This window comes from Falco cherrug, chromosome 1 (genome assembly GCF_023634085.1).
Source record: "Falco cherrug isolate bFalChe1 chromosome 1, bFalChe1.pri, whole genome shotgun sequence".
Lineage (NCBI taxonomy): Eukaryota > Metazoa > Chordata > Aves > Falconiformes > Falconidae > Falco > Falco cherrug.
Window position 1 is genome coordinate 115,026,714 of NC_073697.1, and position 22,974 is coordinate 115,049,687.

Sequence of the window (22,974 nt, forward strand, 5' to 3'; positions counted from 1 at the left end):
TCGCCCTCTTCCACCGTGCTGGATGTCGGATAATATTTCTCCAGTCCTGTTTTAACACTCACACCATCTTGGGAGCAGGAAGCTTAAGCCATTTCCTGCGAGGCATTGCTCTGCCCTTCAAATATTTTCGACCTCAGTGCAAGCTGTTTTAAAACCAAGCCTGGCAGCTGGAAGTGCAAAATCAGAGGAGGGGCTTGTCGAGGGAAAATTCGGTTTGCAAAACTTACCCAGTCCCCGCTGCCGCAGAGCGGTAAAATAAATATTGCCGCTGGCAATAAAATAGAAAAATTAATTTTGCATGTCTAGAAATGAGAAGAAAAAGCAGAAACTCAAAACAATGTTTTTTGCGTCCCTCCCAAGGGACGCGGCGCTGTTCCCCAGCAGAAAGCCACAGCCATGTTCCCCCCTTGTCTCTGCAGCCCATGATTTCAGGCTTTCCCAGCTTTGCTCTTTCAGTGGAGCCCAAATGACGGCTTGCTTTGCTCACTCTTCAAACAACCATCCCACAGACTGTCTGTCCCACACATGAGCTGAGATAACCCCAAAGAGACCCTTCCCGCTCCTCTGACCAGGGGAGAAGCCAAATGCTCATTCCCTGAAGCTCTGCAGAGCAATCTCAGGCCGCGCCAGGGCAGAGCCATAACCCCCATGGACCCAGGCCAGCAGCGCTCAGCCCCATCCCCACATCACGCTCTCAGCAAGGAGCAGTCACTGCTCAGCCCCATCCTTGCTCCCCAAGCCCGAGGCCATGCGTGCAGAGGAAGGATCCAGCGCCGTGCAGCATCCCAGAGAGCCCCTTCTGCAAAGACAAGGACCCCGACTGTGCTGCCCAGAGGGTTTGGACAGAGCAGGACCAAGATCGAAGACTTTTGGATGGGGCCTGTCTGAGCAGGAGCTGCCAGGACAAGGAGGGAGGTAATGCTCTCCCTTCTGCTTGCTCTGAAGCTAAGGGCAGACATGGGTGACAGCACAAGCCCCGGGATCCCTTCTGCTACTGCAGCAGCTTCACGGAGGAGATGCAGCACGCACTGGGCTGGGAGCCACGGGGCCAGGAGGGCAGCAAGGCCAGGCTCTCCTCTTGCTGCTTCCTCCCCTGCTCCTCTCCTTCATAACCCATGCTCCTTACTGCCTCCCTCTCTAACCAAACAGGGATTTAAATAAAGCTTTACTGCGCTGTCTGAGCTCCAGAGATGTGCCCAGGCATCACCAAGGAGGGGACAGCAAGGAGGTGCCAGATGGTGATGGAGAGCCCTGGGGCAGGGTGAGCAGGGTACACTGCTGCTGGTGACACTCAGGCCAGCTTCAGCTCCAACACAAGAAAAGCAACCCAGTGGCCCAGGGTCCGATGCAAACGTGGCCTCTGGGGAGATGCCGGGTGACAGTAGCCAAGGGGGGAGGCAGAGAGATGGCAGCCCATCACCTGCTGCTGCCCCTGGCTGCTCCAGCCCACGTGTCACACATGAGCACTGGTTATCTCTTCCCAGCTCCTCTCCAGGTGACACATGGACACGTGGCCATGCTGCAGGGAAACAAAGCCAAGCCCCAGGGCCCATGCAAAGGTCTCTGCTCCACCGAGATCCCACCCACAGAGCTGCTCCTTCGCCAGACTTTGCCCAGGAACCGAAACCACGAAGCCAAGAGGAAACCCCACAGCTCCTTCAGGGCCTCGCAGGAGCCCTTCACCTCCCAACCTCAGGGTGAGTGTTCCTGGGCTGTAAATAAACTTTTATTTACTACACAAAGTAGGGCAAGGAGGACCGTTTCCCGAGGGATGGTGGGAGGAACATCAGCGTTTTGGCAGGATCTCAGATTTCATCTGACTCTACAATGTGACTTCTGGAGTCCTCAGTAGGAGCCACACAGGGCAGGACAACACCTCTCCTGCGGTCACATCCCACCCAAGTCCTGCCTGTCTTATTGTTTCCAGTCCAAATGGGAATCTCCCTAGGGCACGGCTCTGCCAGCCACCCTACGCCCAGGATCGCTGAGTCTGGAGAGAGCACAGCTGGAGCAGATTCACCTCCCACATCCCACAGAGCAATGTGCAACAGAGATCCATCCTCTGCAGATGTGCCACGATGGATCTAAGGCTGCCCTCCAGGACCACCCATGGCTCCCTGCTCCCAGCACTGATGTGCTGCATTATCAAGGTCTCCCCCACATTTCAGAGCACTGAACTACCTAAAGCCTGGGCATCAACCTCAGCGCCCAACTGTGTCCTCTCGTCTTCTCCAAGGCCAGCAAACTGGGTGGACAGGGGATCCTGGGGGCGGTGTGACCTCGGGGAGGGCTCAGCAGCCTGTGAACTCAGCCTCCCACTTCCACCCCCTTTATCTGCACATTGGGCTGCAGGAGGAAGCGAGTTCAGCCAGAGTTTGTCTAAACAATTATGTTTTATCAGAAAAGCTGCTCAGATCTACTTCTTTTTTTTCCCAGGACAAATCTGGACAACTCCAAGGTAATCTCCATTCTCCTTCCTATCTGCACAAGATGGAAGCAGGCGAGGAGGACACGAGGCAAAGAGCATCCAAACAGCCCGACAGTGCCTGCTCCACCTCTCAGTGTCAGCAGTCTCCATCGCTCATAAATCAGGAGGCAGCATCCATCCCCACATCTGCTCTCCACACATCCAAACTTTGCCTTCCAAATCCTTTTTCCCCCTCCAAACCACAGGTTTTTCAAATTCAGGAGAAAGCAGACTGAAGATCAGAGCAGACTGGAGAAGGTTTTGATACAAAAAACATTTGGTCTCCTCCCTCTCCTCCTGGACAACTGAGGTCCTCTCTATTTGTGGACCCACTCCAGTAAGCTGGGCAGAGCAGCTTCTCCCACCCTGCACGACCCCGCTGCACCTCTGTGACCAGGACCAGCAATTTCCTTATCACCAGCTGAACCTCGAAGAACGAAGGACTCAAGGCAAGGACCAAACCCAAGACATCTTGCCACCAGCTCCTTGTCACATATAGAGAAACCGGTGTGGGTAGAGGAATTCACCCAGGACGATGACCAGGATCTCCTGCCATACAACCTTTTGTCGTTTTCTCAGTGTTCCTCTGGTTCTCGGTCCCTGAACTTAGCTCCACTACAAGCTCCACTACAGATGGGAGTGAGTTGCCACTGAATGCTCCAAGAACATCATGCATGTGATGCAGGACAGCAACCTCTATGCCGTAACAGCATGAGCCTGCAAGTTTATAGCTTCAGGGCCTGTAACCAAGGACTTACCCTGTACTTCCAGGTACCAGAGCTGCAGAGAAGGTTTCAGAGGACACCACCGCTTTGGCGCATCAGTAGAAAGCAGCACAGCCTCCCAGGTAACAGCAAATAACAAGCAGAGTAAACAAAATTTCCCATCCAGAGTCATAACATGCAGGGGAAGCAAACGCAGGCAGGGGCTCCAGCCCAAGTTGGGTGGGCAATACCTGTGGTGTCCCTCCGGATCTACCCACCACACGTGAAATACGCCCCAGGTGCATCCATGCTGGAGCTGAAAGCAACGCCCTGCAAGACATCTAAGACTTGTGAGCTACCACGCAGCTGTAACTGAGAAAGCTCCTTTTGGGAGCCTGTGTATCATTAACTTTTAACGCTGCCCTCTCCTCCTAGGCACCAAACCCTTTTGGATTCCCACCTGATCTTTCCCTGAGATCTCCCCAAACTGAGCTCTTCTTTGAGAGAGGGAAGGAATGCCTGTCCTACTCCATGCACAGCAAGAGAGGAGAGGGGAGAAGACAGACCCATCGTGAAAGGTTAAAATACTGTTGATAAGCATCAAAGACAGTCTGACCCACGCACTTAACATCAATGATTGTTCTCAGCGACCTGTTCGCAGAACAAGCTGACACAAGGGGACCAGGTTTGCTGGGGGGCTGTCAAGCACTATCGATAACAAGGGATTAGTGGCTTGCACAGTTCTGTCCTGCTGCAACATCCCTCTCCACCTCCACCTCTTTGACTCTGGAAATAACATACAAGGGTCAAATTTGTCTCGCCTGAATGGAGACATCTCCAGCTGAACTGATTGCATAGGCTCTCTTTACATTCAGCAGAGAAAAACAAACCCTTTGAGGACAGAATTCACACCGGCCTAAGGGAGACATCCAGACGACCAGCTCAAGTGCAGACATCTCAAGCGAGACAGGGTGAACACTGTGCAGTGCATGTGGATGAAGCCATGTGCAAGGGACCCACTGGGAGCATTCACTGCAAAGGTCTGGCTCATAGATGGACAAAGGCTGGATTCACAAAGTGACAAAAGGAGGTAGCTGCTCAGCTCCCACTAAATGTTTTTGGACCCCTTGGAAACACTGACCACCCTAGAGTTGCACCACGGAAAGCCTCTGCAGACCCAGAATTCAGAGAACACACAGTGCTAAGACCACCCAACTCGGACACAACCCGGACACCATCTCTTTGGCTGAAAAGCTAAACATAAATCCAAGGTTATGCTCATATTTGCTAAAGCAGCAACAATCTTTGAACTTCAAGGTGCTGAAAGATGCTGAGTTTCAGTCATTCTTCATCCCTGTTGTAGAAATTGCCTTTGCTATGCAAAAACCAACTCACTGCTTCCCCACAGAAGAAACTGCAGACAATACAAGTCAAGGAGGAGCCAAGCAACCCAAAATCTCCACACTGTCACCCCTCAGCTGGTACAGCAACCTTAGATGACTTGTTAAAGTTATTTGCTTTTCATAAATCCATAAACATCTGCAAAGTTTTGTTGTTTTCAAAATGTTTTGGACCAGACCCTTTGGTCCAGCTTTGTTTCTCAGTATGTCCGGTACCATCCTCCTGCCAAGATAAAATCAAACAATTCAAGACAGTGAAATATTTATGCATGTGACCCTACAGAAATCCAAGGAACTTCTATGCAGACACCCATTCAGAAGACCAATGAAATGAATGGCCCAAATTCAACTAACCCAAAGGAAAGCAGCCCTCTCCCCAAGTCCCTCCTTTAAAACCTGTAACAGATGGAAGAAAAATTGGGCCCAAAAAAGCCAGAGCACAGGCTGCAATCCAAGCCCAGCTGCTTCTTCCATTTATAGCCACGTTCACTTCAGCTTTGTCGCAGCATCTTGGACAACACCAAAGTGTCTGTGTGCCTGTTTGTTTGCTGGAGGAGTAAAGAACACAACTGGCTTGCTGTCAAGTTATCTTTTTTGCTCACAACAATGTTTGATCTTCTCAAAACAAAGTTATCTCTCTATAATCTCAATTCAGTTCCTCAAGTCCTCTTGCACAGTTTATAGAGCTGGCACCGTACCCAGCCTATGGTGTCCCTTCAACTACTGGCCAAGAGAAACATCTCAGGCAGGGACAGAGGTCTAGGATAGTTTAGAAGAAAATCATTTCTGAACTACAGAAGGTTCATCACCATTGCCATCGCTTCCCTCCCCGGGCAGACATGAGAAGTCACAAAACAAGTGGCCAGGCCTCGCTGCAAGAGATCAAAGCAAACTCTTTGTTTTATCTTGGTCAAGATAACGGATTTTATTTGCCTTATCAGCCTGCAGGATGATTAACCCAAATGTGAGAAAACTTGGAGATGCCAAGAGAGTTGGTGGGTGGGGAGCATGTTCCCCAGCACGGCTGCCATGGGCTCCAGACATGCAAATACCACAAGATAAACAGAGAAAAACTCTTGGGTCTGGTTCATACACACCACGCTCAGCCAGGGCTGCACCTCCCATCGCCTCCCAGCATCACTCACTTACACTACGCACCCCCATCGCCTCCCAGCATCACTCACTTACACTACGCACCCCCATCGCCTCCCAGCATCACTCACTTACACTACGCACCCCCATCGCCTCCCAGCATCACTCACTTACACTACGCACCCCCATCGCCTCCCAGCATCACTCACTTACACTACGCACCCCCATCGCCTCCCAGCATCACTCACTTACACTACGCACCCCCATCGCCTCCCAGCATCACTCACTTACACTACGCACCCCCATCGCCTCCCAGCATCACTCACTTACACTACGCACCCCCATCGCCTCCCAGCATCACTCACTTACACTACGCACCCCCATCGCCTCCCAGCATCACTCACTTACACTACGCACCCCCATCGCCTCCCAGCATCACTCACTTACACTACGCACCCCCATCGCCTCCCAGCATCACTCACACTACGCACACCCAGTGGCCGGCGGGAGCGCTCAGCTGTGTTTCTCAGCCCAGCGAAGGCACCTTCTGCCCAGGGGCTGCCTGGAAGGCAGCAGCTGCCCCGGTCTGCATGCAGGGGGTCAGAGCCAGCAGGGTCCTGCAGCTGCACGGGGCTCACAGACCCCACGAGCCTGCAGCAAGGACCCTCCAGCTGCCATGCAGTTGATTGCTTTCTGCCTGGAACAGGAGGCTTTGACCTCTACAGAGACACGCTCAGCCTCGGGTGCTTCCCGCTGGGTTCAGGAGCGGTGACACTGAGGCACCAGCTAGCCCCCAGACCCAGCCCAGAAATGGAAGAGACCTGCCAGGTGGTTCAGCCCAGCACCAGGAGGAGTCCGCAGCTCAGCATCCACCGGTTTGCCCTCTCCCAGTCTCAAACGACACGAGGCAGGGAAGGGAAGGGGGAACCCTAATGTTTCCTGTGGGAAACTATTCCTTCGCATAATGAATCTCTACTGGGGAGATCACTGCTTTTCCTACGGGCCCTCAGGGACTTCCAACAGGGCAAACAAATTCTCCGTGTGATTGCACCAGGGCTCTGGCTTGCCCGCGCTGGAGATGGGACAGGCAGGCTTGCTGCCCAGGGCGCATCCTGTGTGGCTGGAGCACCCACGTGGGACCATGACAGCATCCATATGAACCGTGCCCATGCAGACACAAGGAGACACGTGGATGCCAATGTGACCAGAGCTGAACACGATGTAATGAGTTCAGGAACAGCGTTCCTGGGGGGCAAAGGCGTGCAGCAGAAGTACCATCACATCTACATCACCTGGCCTCCTTCCTGATATCCTCAGTGCTCAAAATACACCCCAAAAGGAACCGGGGTGTGCTGCCCACTCCCTGCACAGCCCGGGACAGAGCGTACGGTGGGAGGGGGAAGGCAGAAAGCACCCACCCTCCCGCTGCCTTCCCCGTGGGGTCAGGCAGCCATGCACATGGCATCCCAGATCAGCAGCATCTCCATGATGGGATGCAATCATCTCCCACACACACACTCCCACTCCTCGGTTCCAAGTCACTGGAGCTGCAGGTCTCCATTTTTCCAGATTATCTCATTTTTGGCACCAGAGCTCACAAACGGGGACTCTGCATTTCACACTCAGCCCCACCATTTGGTATCTCAGGCTGTAGGCACTTTCCCGTTAAAAATAACAACAACAACAAGACTACCCGTAATCTAGCCCAAACATGTCAGCTGGTTTTAAGGAAATGTTTCCCTACAGCTTTAATCTCTTTGTACAGTTAAACTGCAGTGCAGCTCGGGGAGCTGGAAATGATTACTCACTGCATCTCCGCTCAGCCCTGGCCTCTTCGTTGCGGGGAGCGTCACTGTGTTAAGTCGTCCAAATGCCTCTAACCTCCAGCTCCAGCAAGGCAGCCCAGCCCCACGCCTGGCATCACCCTCACAGGGCAGCACAGAAGAAAAGTCGCCCCAAGGCTCGGGTCGCTTTGCTTCGCTGTCCCTGGGTGTCCATGGCAGGACAGAGGCTTCAGCCACACTGTGGGGGCACTGGGCTGCAACCCCCACCCAGCTTCCCCAGCACACAGCAACGGGGCCCTCGTTCTTGGATATGGCCTTTGCAAGAAGCTCAGTGGATCTGGAATTTTGGGTTGTTTTTTTTTTTTTTGTATTTTTAAATGTTTTTAATTTTAGCTCAATTTTAAAGGAGCCTCTAAAATAGGAAGTTCTAAAGAAACGGCTTTCCATAAGGGTCCAAGGCTGGAAAAAAGTTGAATTGCTTCACTGTGCTGATGTAACCTTACTCATCCTGCAGCAAAATAGCAGGGGGATCCTGCTGCTTTTTAGGAGGCACCAGGCACTCAGCGTGGCTGTCCCGAAGCAGGGCGTCAGGCAGCAATGGGACAAAGACTCCAAAAAAGCTGAAAGCTCAGAGATGGTTCTGACCATTTTGCACATCACCATGGTGGGACTCAGCTATTACAGAGGAAGGTCAAATCCCTGGTCTAGGTGAGCGTTCCCGTTATTCATCGTATCTGCCTTGATTCATCTAAACAAGCTCCCGAGCATCCTTGCAAGAAAGGACCATGGGGGAGGAGAACCGTGGCCCCAACAGTTGCCAAGAACAGGGAAATGGGGCGAGGGCAGGAGCTGGCAGAGAGCCTGCCTTGCTGGCAGTGTGCTGTCCCCAGGGCCCTGGGCAACGGGACCACAGCAGCTTGTGTGGAGACAAAAAGGATCATCAGATGAAACTGGCTTTCGCTTCTCATCTGGGAGTGCTTCTAATCCATCACCTGAGATCCCAGAACTGAGCCTTCCTCCAAACACAAATACATTCAGATCTGGGGGGAGCACAGATGGAATATTAAATTTCAGTACAAAACATTACCTTTTCTGGGACCAACATCTTCCCCCCACAGCTTGGCCCCAACCATCGCTGCACTGCAAGGCATGAAGAACAACAGAAGAACAAGATGTTCGATGTTCAACCACGCATGCACAACGCCAGCATCGGTGGCAGGAGGCACCAGTGGAAGTAGATGCTGAGGCAGGAGGACGCGGCAGGATTAGCCACGATGGACTTGATACGGCTCTTCCTGAGGATTCCCTTGTTCTGGATCCAGCTTGGGAGGAGCTCTCAAGATCCCTCCTTTGCGAAGGGCCAGTGGATGTCTCTGGATGAAGTATCGCTGCTCCCACAACAATTCCCCTTTCCTCTCCCAAGCAGCCCTGCTCAGCTGCAGTGGGAGAGGGACCAGTGGCGTGCCCCGGCCATGGGGGACATCCCAGGCAAAGCCGCGGCTCCCCAACAGGCCAGGGAGGAAGAAGAGGGTCAGAAGCAGGAGGTGATGGGGGCTGAGAGCCAGCATCCCGCCGACTGCAGCACTAGCCAGGGTCACCCAAGCAGGACCCCACAGCCCGGGGCACAGCCACCGGCCCCAGCCCCGTGGGCAGGACCCAGCCCCGGCACCACTGCCCTGCTCAGACCTGCAGGCGAGGAGCAGCCTCGGCCACCAGCTCCAGCCTGGGCCATTGCCCGGGAGCGAACTGCTGCCTGTGGCAGGAGCTCGGGAGAGGTTATCACCACCACGGGTGCTCATACTTGCATATAAGATTCGGTAAGTCCTACACAGTGAGGACAGACTCCTGCAGTCTCTGAGGCTGCAGGTTCAGAAACAGCACTTCCCCTCACCTTTTTTTTAATGTTTATTTTTAATTGCTTGTACCTCTTTCTGCCCTTTGCATATTCTCCCCTTGCCTACCACCACTTGCACAAACCCTGCTCAGATTTCTCTGGACAACTCAGACTCCAGCAATACACATCGCCCGGTCATCCCATCCCATTTCCTTCTCCCAGCTGGGAAGCACCAGCCGCTCTGGGGACAGAGTCCAGCTTTGCCCAGGATGCCGGTGCAGTGCCACATCGCACCCATGCCCCATCTCCCCGTCACCAACGGCTCGGCTAAACGTTAAACCCTCAGGAGCGCAGCCAATGCTCCCCAGGGAGTGCAGGAGAGCATGAGGACTCAGAGAGGGAGAACAAGGATGAGAAGGAATATTTCCTGCTCTTCTGCCCCACAAAGGCACCTCCTGCCCTCCTCCCACCTTGAGAACCATGGCTCCGGAGCAGGCTCAGCCCACACCACCAGTTCAGGGCTGTAATTACTCCTTTCCTTTGTGGTTTGCTCTGAACTGCCGATCTTTCTGCAGTCGCCTTTCTCCTCCAACCGGCCTCTTCCTGCACAACACGCTCTCCTGCATAGCTTCCTTCGGCAGCGGGACGAGGGGTTAAGGGCAAGGCAGCTGAGCCCTGGCAGCTGGGGAAAGGCAAGTCCCAGCACTCGGCTGAGGGCAGCTGGAGGCAGCTGCCTGCATCTCCTGCTCAGCTGTTTGCCCTTGAGAGCCACCGAGCAACGGGACTGAGGGGTGTCCAGTGCCACAGGATCATCTCTCAGGTGCCTCAAACGCTGGGAGCAGCGAGAGGAAGCAGGACTTCACGCCATGTGTTGTCTCTGCTGCAGATATCAGGGAACCAACCTGGGGGGCTGTGGTGGGGCCACAGCTGCAGTGGAGCTGGTGAGCACTGACGTGCCTGCACCCATCTGCAGGTTCCCTGAGGGTCCTGGTGCTGCCTCCCCAAAACTCCTCCATGTGCTTGCATCAGTAACAAGAAGAGATGCCGTTCACCTGCCCCAGCATCAGCCCAGGGTGGGTGTTGTGCACCAAGGGGAGGAGAGCCCTGAAACAGGGTCCTGTGTGAGAGCAGCCCAGGGCAACCTCAAGCCATGGCGATGAAGGAGGTTGGAGGTGACCAGGGAGGGGACACAGGCTCTGACAGTGACTCTGGGCCATAAGTCCATGATGACATGGGGGCAGAAGGAGCCAGAGCCACCCCTGCCCCTACAACTTGTGTCCTGGCTCTTCTTGGAAACATTTAGACTGAAAGCCCCTTTTGTACCAGGACCAAGGGCTGGCTCGTGCTGCAAGGCAGCCCCCAGACAGCTGGGCTCTTGGGAAAAACTCATTCCCAGCAGCTGTCCTGGGCTTCTAGAGCCCTTTTTGATGCAAAGAGCACTCCCTCTCCCTCAGGCAGCTGGGGAATTGATCATCTTAAGACAGTCTTCTGCTCTTAAAGTGCCCAACCATCCAGAGTTCAGAGCTTGGGAAGCTCAGAGCAGCCCAAACCCAGCAGGACAAGGCTGAGCACCCACCCAGGGGAGAAGATTCCTGGGCACCACACACACACGGCTGGGGACAGAGCGCCCATAAGGCAGGCCCAGACTGAACCCCATCCTCGGGCTGGGTCTTCCAGCTCAACCATGTCCAGCTGGAGATGGACCAGCCTGCTGGAGGTGTTTGTCCACTCTTTAAAGCCCAGCTCAGAAAAGCTACACCTAAGCCGTACACGTGCACAGTGAAAAAACCCACTCAAGTCTTATGGGTTGGATACCAGCCCCACCACTGACTCCTGATTTGCTTTCAGACCACACAAACCCTCCCCCAAGCCCTGGCCTCTGCGCAGACCCTGCCACTGCCTGCAACCGCAGGGCTGTGCACAGGGAGAGGAGGTGGAGCAAGGGCAGGGGACCGTCCTGTGCCAGGGCCATACAAGGACGCATGGTCCAGCTCTGGGACCATGCACCGACCTCTCAGGTCCTGGCTCAGCCACCACATGCCATGCCCCATCCCCCGCGGAGAGGCACTGGGTGGGGTGCGGAGGTGGTGCCCTGCAAGTGACCACTGCATCCCTCGCAGGAGAGAGCCCGTGGGTGATGTGGAACGGAAAAATAATTAACAGGCCAGAAGAAATTAAAAACAACCACTTCCAAAACATTAGGGAGAATAAATGGTGCCTGGCAGGGGAGGGAAGCTGCTTTTAATATGGGATTAATCGAAAACAAGATAGAGCTAATATAAGCCAGGGCTCCAGTTTAATAGTGGCTCTGGTCCATGATGTTATTAGACTTTGGTCCAAGGCCAAAAAACCTCTGACTCCTGCTAATGAAGAGGCGGTTTCTGCCCTACAACCATAAGCAACAACAGTAAACAACAAGCCATCACAACAACACTTCCACAACTGCCGCCTCTACGGCACTTCAGAGGCTGTCCTAGATGCTGCACAGGCGGGTGGGTCAGCACACGGAGCCCCAGCTGGCAGGATTGTCGTTTTTGCAAGAACCCAGGCTCCTGGCATTTTCTTTTTAATTTCCTTATAGGCTGGATAGCATTTTGTATTCAAACTGACAGCTCTTTCAGCCAGGATAAACCCAAGGATAACAGCCGTGTATTCAGAGACATCTGAGCACAGCTCCAAGAACAGCCTCGAAAGGCATCACCACCAGAACCAGATGAGCAGCACACAACGCTCAGCATCCCCGCAGCACGGGACGGAGGCAGGGATCAGCCAGCACCTCACCCAAGCGGCTGCCCGGAGCCGTACTCACCTTCTTCTCTCTTTGGTGGGCTCTCCATCGGCACGGGCTGCGGCTTCGGCTCTGCCACGGGAGGCTGGGTGACCAGGGGAGGCTCCAAGCTCTCCACCTGCCGCGCCGGTGGGGCCGGGACCTCGGCAGCCTTGGCTACCTGAATTTCCACGCGCTTGGTGGCCGTGTCAGGCACAGGAGCGTTGGCCGTCTCGGCTCTTCGCTGGGGCATTTCAGGGATCTTTGATGCCGGCGCCTCCACCCTCCGGAGACCCGGCTCCTGGGGCTTGCCGAGGGTGATCTCAGTCCTCCTTGGGGTGGGCTCAGGGGGTTTGTGCCCCAGCACATCTGCTCTTTTGAGGCCAAACCTCGACAACCCTGAGGTGGAGTTCTCCACCTGCTTGGATGAGATGTCAATGGAGATTTCTGTTCTTCTGGACACGGGCTCGGGCAGTTTGGGTCCAGCGAGCTCCACTCTCCTCAGAGAGGGCTTGGGTGATCTTTGGCCTGTGGGGTCCACATGTCGGGCGGATGGCTCCGAATTCCTGGCGCCAAGTTCCTGAAACTTCTGCGTGGAGCTGGAAACAGTGGACCTGAGGAGGGGGTTTGGGGTCCGTCTTTGTGGGGTGGAGGAATTTGAAGACTGATCTACCTCCTCGACCTCAAAAGATCTTTTGAGAGCTGAAAAACATGAAACGGAGTTCAGAGTTTAGTTACCATCCACCTGAGCATCTCAAGAGACGCTTACAGACGCTGCCTGAGGCTCACAACCCCCTTCTCTGCTCCTTCACCTGAGGGTTCCTAATGACGTTTGAAGCAGGTGGGGACGGAGGGCCAGGCTCTGCCTCCTCAGACAAGTTACAAACCCAGTAACTGGAACCAGGCTCCAGAAATTCAACCCCAGAGCAGACACTCTCCCCATGCTGCCCCCCACGCCACCAGCACCCACGTGTGCTCAGAGCGGGGCAGAGCCCCGTCGCGGCACGGCAGAGCTGGGCACGGGACTCAGGGGCAGCCAGTGACCCAGCTCCCAACACCTCCCTTTCCCTCTCACACCCAAAGGATGCGCAGATAAACACAGGCTTCCCGGTGAGCGCTGCCAGCAAAATCCAAGTTGGGAACAGGAAGACAATCCCAGGAGAGCACCAAATCCATATAAACGCAGCAAAAAAGCCAGAAGTGGCAGCCACAGAAGCTCATATCCTTAAAAACAAACCTAGAGATCCCCTGAGCCAAAGACTTAAGTGCTCTGAAAACAGTGACATGAGGCACCGATGCAAGGAAGGGGCCAACTGGGAGGCCTGGGGGACATCCTGAAATCTAAACATCGTCATCCCTGGTTTACCGACAGGGAAGTCGGGAGGCAAAGACAGACGGATGCAACATCAGATTGAATGTTCTGATTGACGCTTGAAGTGGCAACAGTCTTGCCTTTGCCAAGCCCCAGCACCACGCAGGATCTGCCCCCGCGCTCTCAGCCGTGGCAGAGCGGACACCCAGGTCACCCCACACAGCGGAGCCGCACTCAGGCCAGCACCTGTCCTTGGGCTCCGTCCCTCACACAGGTCCCCCTGCATGCAGAGCTCCCTGCCCGGGCAGGCTACGTAAGACTGAAACCCGCAACCCCCGCAGCCAGGAGCGTGTCTAAGGAAACCTGATGGACCTGGTGTCAGACCCTCAGCTCAGGGGCACAAAGCACCACTGAAGGGCATCTCCATCCGTGGGGTGATGCTGTCATCCAGCCACACAGTCGAGGGCCAGTAGCTGCCAGGACCATGTCCTGGCTCATGCCTGGACATCCATGTGTCCCCCCCGCAGCCCTTTTTGCCCCACTCCAGCAAGCCCATCAGACTCCCTGCTCTGCTCAGGAGCCAGCCAGCTGGAAACAAAAGGCTGAATTTCAGGAGGAGGGGAAACGCAGGGAACCACTGCTGGATCCCATCGGAACGCCACGGGCTGCCCACACCCCCCTGCCCCGCAGCACCCAGGCTGGCACGGGGTTGAGGCAGGATGAGGCACAGCCCTGGGGTCCCAAAGGCGAGCCAGTGTGGGGACAGCCTCAGCGTGGGGACAGCCATGCTGCCAGCAAACAGCACAAGCATCAGCCATAAATCCACCCATCCTCTACATCAACAGGGTAATATCAGTGAGATTTAGCCTTTAAAAACCTGAGCTTGAGCTCACACAGGATGCCCGGAGCCAGGGGAGAGACTGAAGCACAGCTGTCCCGCGTCCCGGGACGTCCACCCACCCCTGGGCTGGAGCTGGAGAAGAGCCACCACACAGGAAGCATCTCTTCTGCTCCACGGGGCTGCTACGACCCCCTGGGGTAGGGTCTGGGGACCCTCCATCCCTCGGACACATCCGTTTGCCGGAGAGAAGCCATCTGGCATGGCTGGGTCCAGCTGGCGGGACGGGGGGGGGGGGGCCGTCCACGTGGCAGCCGCCCCGGCGCTGCTCCAGCAGCAGATCGCAGAGGCAGCTCTGACACCCACCACCCCCCTGCCCCAGCCAGGGCCAGCAGCAGATGCTGGTGCCTCCAGCCTGGGCACCAGGGGCTGGGGGCAGCCACGGCCCCGTCCTGTGGCGGCAGCTCCCCAATGTCCCAAAGGAGATGGGGAGGAAAGCAAGACCCTCGGAGCTAGGCTCACGTGTCAGACAAGCCACGCAACGAGGAGGCACGCAAGGGTTTCATGTGTTAGGATACCAGCTTTGGGCTGCTCTCCCTTTTTGGGGGGAATACCCAAAACCTGCTAAATATGAACGCCAGGCTACAAACCCAGCCAGAATGGGCACTGCAGAGGCTGGGACCAGGAGCTTCCCCAGGATGCTCCATGTTACTGACGAGCAAAAGCCCCCCGCCCCGGGAGCCCCTCCATGCTTGGGGACAGACCGACATGGGCACAGACACACACCCGCATCCCCCAGATGTGGTTCAGACCCTGGGTGCCTGGCACAGGCTCCCAGGGATGGGGTCCCAGCTGGCGTGGGCAGGGAGGGACACACGGGGTGATGCACCCTCAATATTAACCTCCTGCAAACAGCACCACAGCCGCTTTACAGCTACACAGAGAGGAAAGCGCTGAAGCACAACACTGAACACCCACCATGTAAAACCCAGGAAGGGCACTTAATGACAAAATGGTCGGTCCTGCATCTCAAAAATATTTAAACATTGGTAAAAGGAGGGAGGGAGGCAGGCACTAAAGAAAAAGAACGTTTTTCCTCCATTTTATCTGCTCTGTTTTCTGAACCCCTTGGAGCCCTCCCAGCCATGTCACCACCCACCTACACAGGTGAGATGCTCCCTGCGGTTGTGCTTGGCACACCTTGTGCACTGCAGGTCTGCATCTAAGTCTCAGTTCCCAGCACCGTCAGAATGATTAATCCAATAAAAGTCCCATACTTGGGAGCTGCTCTGAAGTGTCCGTAACTCTTAGGTCTCAAAAACTGAGCTGGAGCTCAGACTCTCCAGCAGAGACTTTTCTATCATTTTCATACTCCATCACACCCTTAATCCAAAAAATAACATTTTAGCTATTTTTTTCCCCAAAATCCCAAATTTAAAACAATGTACCAGTCAAGCCCAGTTTGCATTTTGCAGGAAAAGAAAGAGAGCGGAAGCAACAACCCAATGGAGAGCCTTTCCCCAGCTTTGAGCAAAGCCGGGCAGGCAAGAGCAGCAGAGGACACAGCCCAGCCTGGTGCTGCCAGCTCCCTGCTGGATGGGATCTCAGTTTTGTCCACATCAGGCTTTTAAAACCTGCTTGTCACTCCGCCAGCCAGTCTGCGTAGTCCCCATTTATTCCCTTCAATCAAGCACCCTAATAACCTCATGACAGGTGTGTCTGGAGGAACAGTTTGAAAGTAAATGCTCTCAAGGAACCCAGCGGCAAAGGAAACGCTGGCGAGCACCTTTCCTTCATGAACATCGCCTTGGAAATATCTCAATATCAAGTGGTTTGGGGATTTATTTTTGACCCGCTAATGAGGTTTGGATACCAACAACCCTGCTGACCTTCATGGTTCATTCCATGAACCACCTTCGTCATCTCAGCTCCTTTGAGTCCCCCTGCCACTTTCTACTGTTGAAGAAATGGTGGCATCAGTGACCGGGTGGTGGGTCACTCGATAGCAATGCTGGAACTGCTGCACATGGTCCTTTCTTCTGACTTCAAACCCCCTGAAGTGCCCCAAGCCCCGGGCAAACATGCCCAATGTCACTAGCACGGCTGTTCTGGAGCACAGCCATCCCCTATCCTTACTGAAGGGCTGGACCGAATACAACACCCAAAAATGGCTTTTCTCCAGGTCTCAGGGCCCCGCTGTAGAAAGGAGAGAAAGGTCAAAGCCCAGGCACAAAGGGGTTCAACAAGCCTAAGGAAGAGCTGCAAAAGCAAAATTACAGCCACAGGAGACTCAAGCCATCCAGATAATGCCTCCTGTGCTGGCACTGCAGTCCCAACAGGCAGGAAGGGGGTACCACGGGGCTGGGCAAGGAACCGTCACCCCAAGGGAGGGTTAGAAATGGCTCAGCTGTTTCTGACTGCAAAATCACAAGGATGCCCAGGACCCAGTGGCATTCGCTCCCCAATGTTGCCAGTGATTTGCCTGGGGACAAGCTGAAAGCTTCCGCTCCCCTGGTGCTCTGTGGGATGGGATGTCCATCTCTGGCTGCACGGGGATTTCAGTACCCAGCTTGTCCTGCCAGCACCTCTGGCTGCTGCCCCGAGTCCAGCGTGGTCTGGAGAAGGTTGAACACGCCAGACAGGAGAAAGGAGAGGGACTGTGACCATCAGCTTTTGTGTTTCCACCTCGGAGATCGAGACCCACTGCTATGAAGACAATCCTCCTATGCTCCCCTGCTCAGCATCGCCTCTCTCCCGCTTCTTGTGCAAAGAAGAGAGAAGGACCTCAGGAAGCAAAACAGCTTTCAAAAAAAGGGAAAAATCTTAAAAATAGCCTGTCCTGCCCAGAGCCAGGAAAGGAAAGTAAACAGCCTCTGCTCCAGATGACCCTCCTCCCCGCTTCCTGCAGAGAAGCTGGCGCATCCATTACAACAACAGGAGCGGCAGCCCCGCGGGGCCCCGCGCCCCCACCCGCACCGGGCCGGGGTCCCGCACCGGGCCGGGGTCCCGCACCAGCAGTCATGGCTAATGCTCCACATCCCTGTGGCGCTCCAGGTCCACGTGTCCCTGCCACCCTGGGCCAAGGTGTCCCTGCCCTGAGCAGGGTCCAGGATGGCCACACTGCAGGGTTATCCCCACTCAGTATTTTCCAGGGGATCTTCAGCGCTAGCAGGGCTCCCCCAGCCCCACCAGCAGCGTCCGATCTGCTGGGCGGTGGCGGAGGCAGCTGGCAGGGAAAGGGACAGAGGTGCCGCAGCACCTTCCTTCTCTTCCTCAGAAGGTGCGTGTGCTGTGGGGTGAACACAGAACAGCATCACCATCAACACACGCTTCCCTTTAACTGATTCCAAACCAATTCAGGCAGCTCTGGCTCAGTCCATCACTGCTGAAGGCAGCAGCTCCCCTCCCACAGCATGGAAAGCCCAAAATCCCCTAAAACGGTATTTCCAAGCGCTTGCTTTCAGATGCGGCCTCTGCCCCTGCCAACCACTGCCCACAACCACCGTGCCTGGGCTGGGGACCACTCACTGTGGCATCCCGCTGGAGACCAGACCTTTGCAAACCTCCCAAGGTAGCATTTTGCTCAGCATCACGCAGCCACAGCCCCGCTATGCAGGGCCAGCCAGGCAAGGCCAGCTTTAAAAAATACTGACATTAATCCTGGCAGACGAAGGAGGTGTGGGCTCCCCAAGAAGGCACTGGCTGCCAGCAGCTCTGCTGGCTGTGTGCCGTAGCTCCTGCAAACCCACAATCTTGACCCAAACGTGGTCCCTGTCAGCAGCGGCGCTTTGGGGCAAGAAATGCATGCCTTCATCCCGGCCAAGCAAGCACAGGGCCTGAGAAGTTGCAAAATATTTTTATCTTCCTATTTTGTGTTGTGGCGTTGGGGATGTCTGCACAGCGAGGCCACTGTGTCTTCCCAGTCACCCCACAGCCAGGCACCAGCAAGTCACACGCCACCAGTTAAAGCTGCTCTTTAGGGATCTTGCAAATTGGGAAGAGAGGGCAGAGGTCTGGTTCAAATCCCAGTAGCTCATACAACAGCCAAGATTTTTCTGGAGAAGTCACAAGCAAGTGACACAGCCGGGGCCTCCTATCTACTCGCTTCTGGGAGAGAAGCGTGTCTCTCCTGGGGTGTCCCAGCCGAGCCAAGGGTGCCCAGGTGCCGTGAAGGGCTCCGGCTCCTGCCCAAGGGCTCCACATCTCCGGGTGGGAAGCACCAGGGTTGCACCACACGCCATCCACTGTGGCGCCCTCCACTCCACTGCCCGGCTCTGGGCACCCGTGGGAGTCAGCGAAGGAACACGTGCTCCTTCTCTTTTCCTTTGTTAAACACAATACCCCCGTAACAGTTGAGGGGATGCTTTATACAAGGAAACCTCTATGCACAGAGCTCGGGAGGAGACAAAAATAAACAGTGAGGGATGCTGGTTCCTCCGAGACCTGCTTCACAACCGGAGCCTTGGGCTCTGCCACGGCCGCAGTGCCCAACTGCTTCCCATTAAACATCCTCTGCCCCTCATGTGGTCTCCGTAACCCAGGGGTTACGTCTGCTTGCTTGCTTAAGCATGGAAAGCTTTTCTTGGGTTTTTCGACACATAAGAGCCTTATGGGACCAGGGCAGCCAGGCGCCCCGTTATTTCACACGATACAATGGTACCATTTGAGAGCGCTGACTTTCTCTAAACTGCTACCAGATGGTCACCTCCTGTTCCCAGGGAGGAAAGAGGGGGAGGCTGCAGGTCTCATCTTTCAAGGAGCCCTTGGAAACCCAACACAGCATTAACCACTCACGGCCCTTAAAAGCTTCCCAGGCCCCTGTCACCAGGCAGCAAGACGCTCACGGCAGTTTTCTACCCCAAGTGGAGTGCAAAGAGCGTGTTCACCCGTGTTACCGCGGGGCTGCCCAGGTCTGGTCCAAACCCACTGTCCGTGATGCTGCTGAATAGCTGTTGCCGTAGCAGAGGTGGTTGGACTGAAGGCTCAGTTAGAGGGACAAGCAGGATGCCTCGTGTATCTATAGGGAGTACATACACTGTGTATTAAACCTGAAGATCCCACAGCAGGAGGGGAAGGGAGCTGCAGCCCTGCTCCAGGGCCAGATCAAGGTATCTCTGCTGGTGCTCACAACTGCACCGAGCCCCTCAGTGGAGTCAAAAACATGGGGCTGAGACGGAAAATTCACTGGCAGTGCAGGCAGCAAACAATGCTACACATGCTCGCGGGACTTTGCAACTACACTAACAGCTTCAAAACAGCCCAAGAAATTTGGATCTCCTCTTACATCTGGAGAAACGAAGGCAGGAAATTTTAAAAGCACCCTTCCCCAGACTAATGGTCATCCAACGTAAGAGAAAAAATAAGTCAAGGTTGCTGGATCCCCTCTCTGTGCTTGCACCATGAGATTTCACACCTTTCTCTTACCAATAAACTAACCTTGTTGCAATATATACATACAAACAAACACACATATATAAATATAACAACAATCTGCTGCTGTTGCGTGACTCTCACACCATCCTGGGTCAGGTGATGAATGTTTTATGCACAAATAAATCCTTTTTCTGACTCTACAAACAGCATTCAAAAGAAGCTGCAACAGATTGCATGGTCTGATACAAATCCCGTGTCACAGATAATGCTGGCACCGTGCTGTCAATGTGCAGTGCTTTCCTGAACGGTGCAAACAGTACCAAGAGCTGAGTTACGGAGGAAAGTTGAGCATTAAGGCAAGTTCAGGGCTCTGATGTTAACCAAAGCTTTTCAAGCTGCATTTCATTCACTCACAACAAGCTACAAAACAGCCTGAGACCGATGCAGCAGACCCCTGATTTACCAGAAATGAACATGCAAAAGCAAAGCCAGGACTAAGAATAGGAAAAAAAAAAAATATCCATACTCAGATTAATTCAAAATCCCAGCTTTCCCGTGCCTATAATGCAGTTCTAGAAAGGTTTTAGCTTTGATTCTCCATTACACTTTGGTTTACATAACCATTAACCCTCAGCAAAATGCTTCCAGATCAGATCTGTATATTTTACATCCCTTACATTAATTTCATACTTGTACAGAAAATTACATAAAATACAGGGTTATACAGCCCAGCAGATTGCATTACTGGCTCTGCCACAGGCTCTCTGCAGCTTTTGCCTCTAGTCTGTGCTCCAGTTTCATAAGGGGAGAAGGAAGGAGAGAAATAAATCTTCTCTGCGCCTCCCAGGGGACTGCAGATTTGCTTTGGTTCAGTAATATTTCTAAAACACCTTAAAATTATTACCCAGAAGGCAAAAGCATGATGCAGATGGTCTTGCAGACCCAAGACCCACCCTGTGCTACCAGTTGCAATGCTGCTACCACACTGGGTATAGGAAGCTGTGAGCACCCAGATGCCAACCCCAAGAGTCGCCAACCCCAAGAGTCGCCAACCCCAAGAGTCGCCAACCCCAAGAGTCGCCAACCCCAAGAGTCGCGACTCCCAGTGCCCATGCAGGGCAGGGGTAGCAGAGTGACTCAGGTGGGCAACCAGCCGACTGCATGATTAAATCATTAAATGATTAAGTCTCTGCTGGAGAAGGCGCTCTGATGGGTGGTGTTGCAACATGCAGGTTACAAAGCTACAGAAAAGGGTAAAGTAGTAGAAGTGGCTAAAGGAGGGACCCAGGAGCTATTCGGGTCCACTGCCTGCGCTGCCAGCTAGCCCTGCAGTGCTGATGCTGATGCCATTGCAGCCAGCTCCAGCATCTCTGCTGGAGAGGACAGCCAGCACCGCAGTGTCAGCAGCTATCCAAACATCCTGAAGGCTGGCAGAGAGTAGAACCTCCCCTATTTTTTCCTCCCTGGTAAAATAAACATGCTTAAAAAACCCATGAAAATCCATCCTTTTCACATTTCCCCATATCTGCACTTCCAATGACCAGATAAAAGAAAGACTGAAATCCCAACCCCAGTCCTCACACCCCTTCCCTCCCAAACCAGTCCAGCAGACCAGTGCCAGAATGATGCTGGGTGCCAATGCCCTCACCACTAACCTCTCCCAGGGCTGGGACAAGCTGAAGAGCACCCAGCTCACTGGGAGAGCACGCAGCTCACCCGGAGCAAGGGGCTGTACAATTTTGTGATGCTTACTCAGCCCGCCACCTCTATGGCTTGGAGGATGGCAGCACAGCCCGATGTGGTCACGGTGTCTCCTGCCCTGCAATCCGCAGGATGCTGCTTGACACTGGTGGCACCTACACCCAGGCAATAGGTTCGTACCCCACCCCAACCTCCTCTAACATGGATGCCAGCAACAGGGCATCTGCTGCAGTGCTGGGAGGATGCAGGGGCACAGACACCCATGATGTCTCACCCTCCAGCACTGAAACCAGCCAAGAGCTAGCTTGGCTGGACCCTGCGCCTAGGTCACCGCTCCAAAGGTGTCCCCAGGAGACCCAAGTGCTGAGCTCGGTCCAGCACCTTCACAAAAGCAATCAGAGTAAAAGCCTGAGTCACAGCCAGTGGGAGATAAGAGCTCTCATTAATCTGAGGGCAGCTTTTCAGAAGAAGTTGAGGGTAATAATAAATCCCTTCGCTGCCCAAGGGCTACTCCCCAGCAGCATCGTTGGCACAGCAGGGAAGGGAGGGAGGAGGGCTCTCCTGCACCAGCACAGCAGGTGGGGGCAAATGAGTAAAGCAGAGGGGTGCCAGGACCACATGACACCCTGCAGGTATGAAGCGAGAAGTGGCCAGAACACAACCCTTGCCCCATGCTGAAGGGCATGACAGCCCACCCCTGTCCCACAAAGAGCTCCCCTAAGGGGCGCTGACCCACTCCAAACAGGCACATCCCCATCAAGAGCCGGACTCAGACCCATTGACTCATTTGACAGGCTTCAAACAAGCTCACACAGGGTTTAGTCACTTGGCTTATTGCCTACACGTCCCACCTCTAAAGACCAAGAAGGTGCCAGAGCTCAACTGTGGCGGGAGGAGGGAGGGAGGCTGGGAGAGAGAAAAGAGTCCGCATAATGGTCCTGCAGAAAGACATTGCCTTAAATATCAAATATCAGAGTCAAAATCACGAATATCTGGAGTGATTATGGGCTCTGAAGTCTCCATTATTGTCTTTGGATTTATGACAAATCCCAGTCCAGGCTTTTGTGGCTGCTGTCGGTCCTGGCTCCTGAGAAATGGGCTGAGCAGCTCCCTGCAAGAAACAGCGGCAAGACAGAAATGAAGCCAGCACTCACAACAGCGAGGCCACAGGACAGCCGAAGGGCCAGGACTCTCCCTCAGCAGCGGCTTTGCTGGCGTGTATTGGCCAAGAGATATAGACATGGACACTCAAATCTTATCAGGCATGACCCAACGTGTTCTAGAGGTGCTTCCTACTCACTCCATCGCCATAAAGCACCAAGAGTCAATGAGCAAAGGGTAAAGCAGAAGAATGATTATACTTGAGGTGAGTCTCTTACTAAGGGAAAGATGCTGCCAAAATCCCAGAGACCGGCGAGTACTTGGAAGAGCCAGCATGGTATCCATGCCCCACACCTTGACTCACCTCCAGGCACCAGCGGTATGCTTGCACAGCCAATGTAGCTGCCCTGATCCCGGTGTAAAAACTCATCCTCCCTCTGTTCCTTCCCACCCAGCCACTTCTGAAAGGTTTCTTTATGATTAGCACAACGCTGTGCTCACTTTGCCCAAGACTGATCTCAAATGGAAAGTAAGAGCTCCCCCATACCAGCCAAGACTGGAAACCCTCCATGCTGACGTACAGCCAAGGACACTCCGCTCC

The 22,974-nt window shown here is 54.3% G+C and overlaps 1 protein-coding gene across 4 annotated transcripts in view; it reads right to left on the reverse strand.

Annotated features, from left to right (window-relative positions):
• SEPTIN9 (septin 9) overlaps window positions 1-22,974 on the reverse strand; it is a 144,046-nt gene that overhangs the window by 48,088 nt on the left and 72,984 nt on the right. For all 4 annotated transcript variants that reach the window (XM_027816648.2, XM_055722120.1, XM_027816641.2 and 1 more), the window contains one exon: window positions 12,091-12,750. In XM_027816648.2, the coding sequence (XP_027672449.2) occupies window positions 12,091-12,750 (660 nt within the window). The remainder of the gene's footprint in view (window positions 1-12,090; window positions 12,751-22,974) is intronic.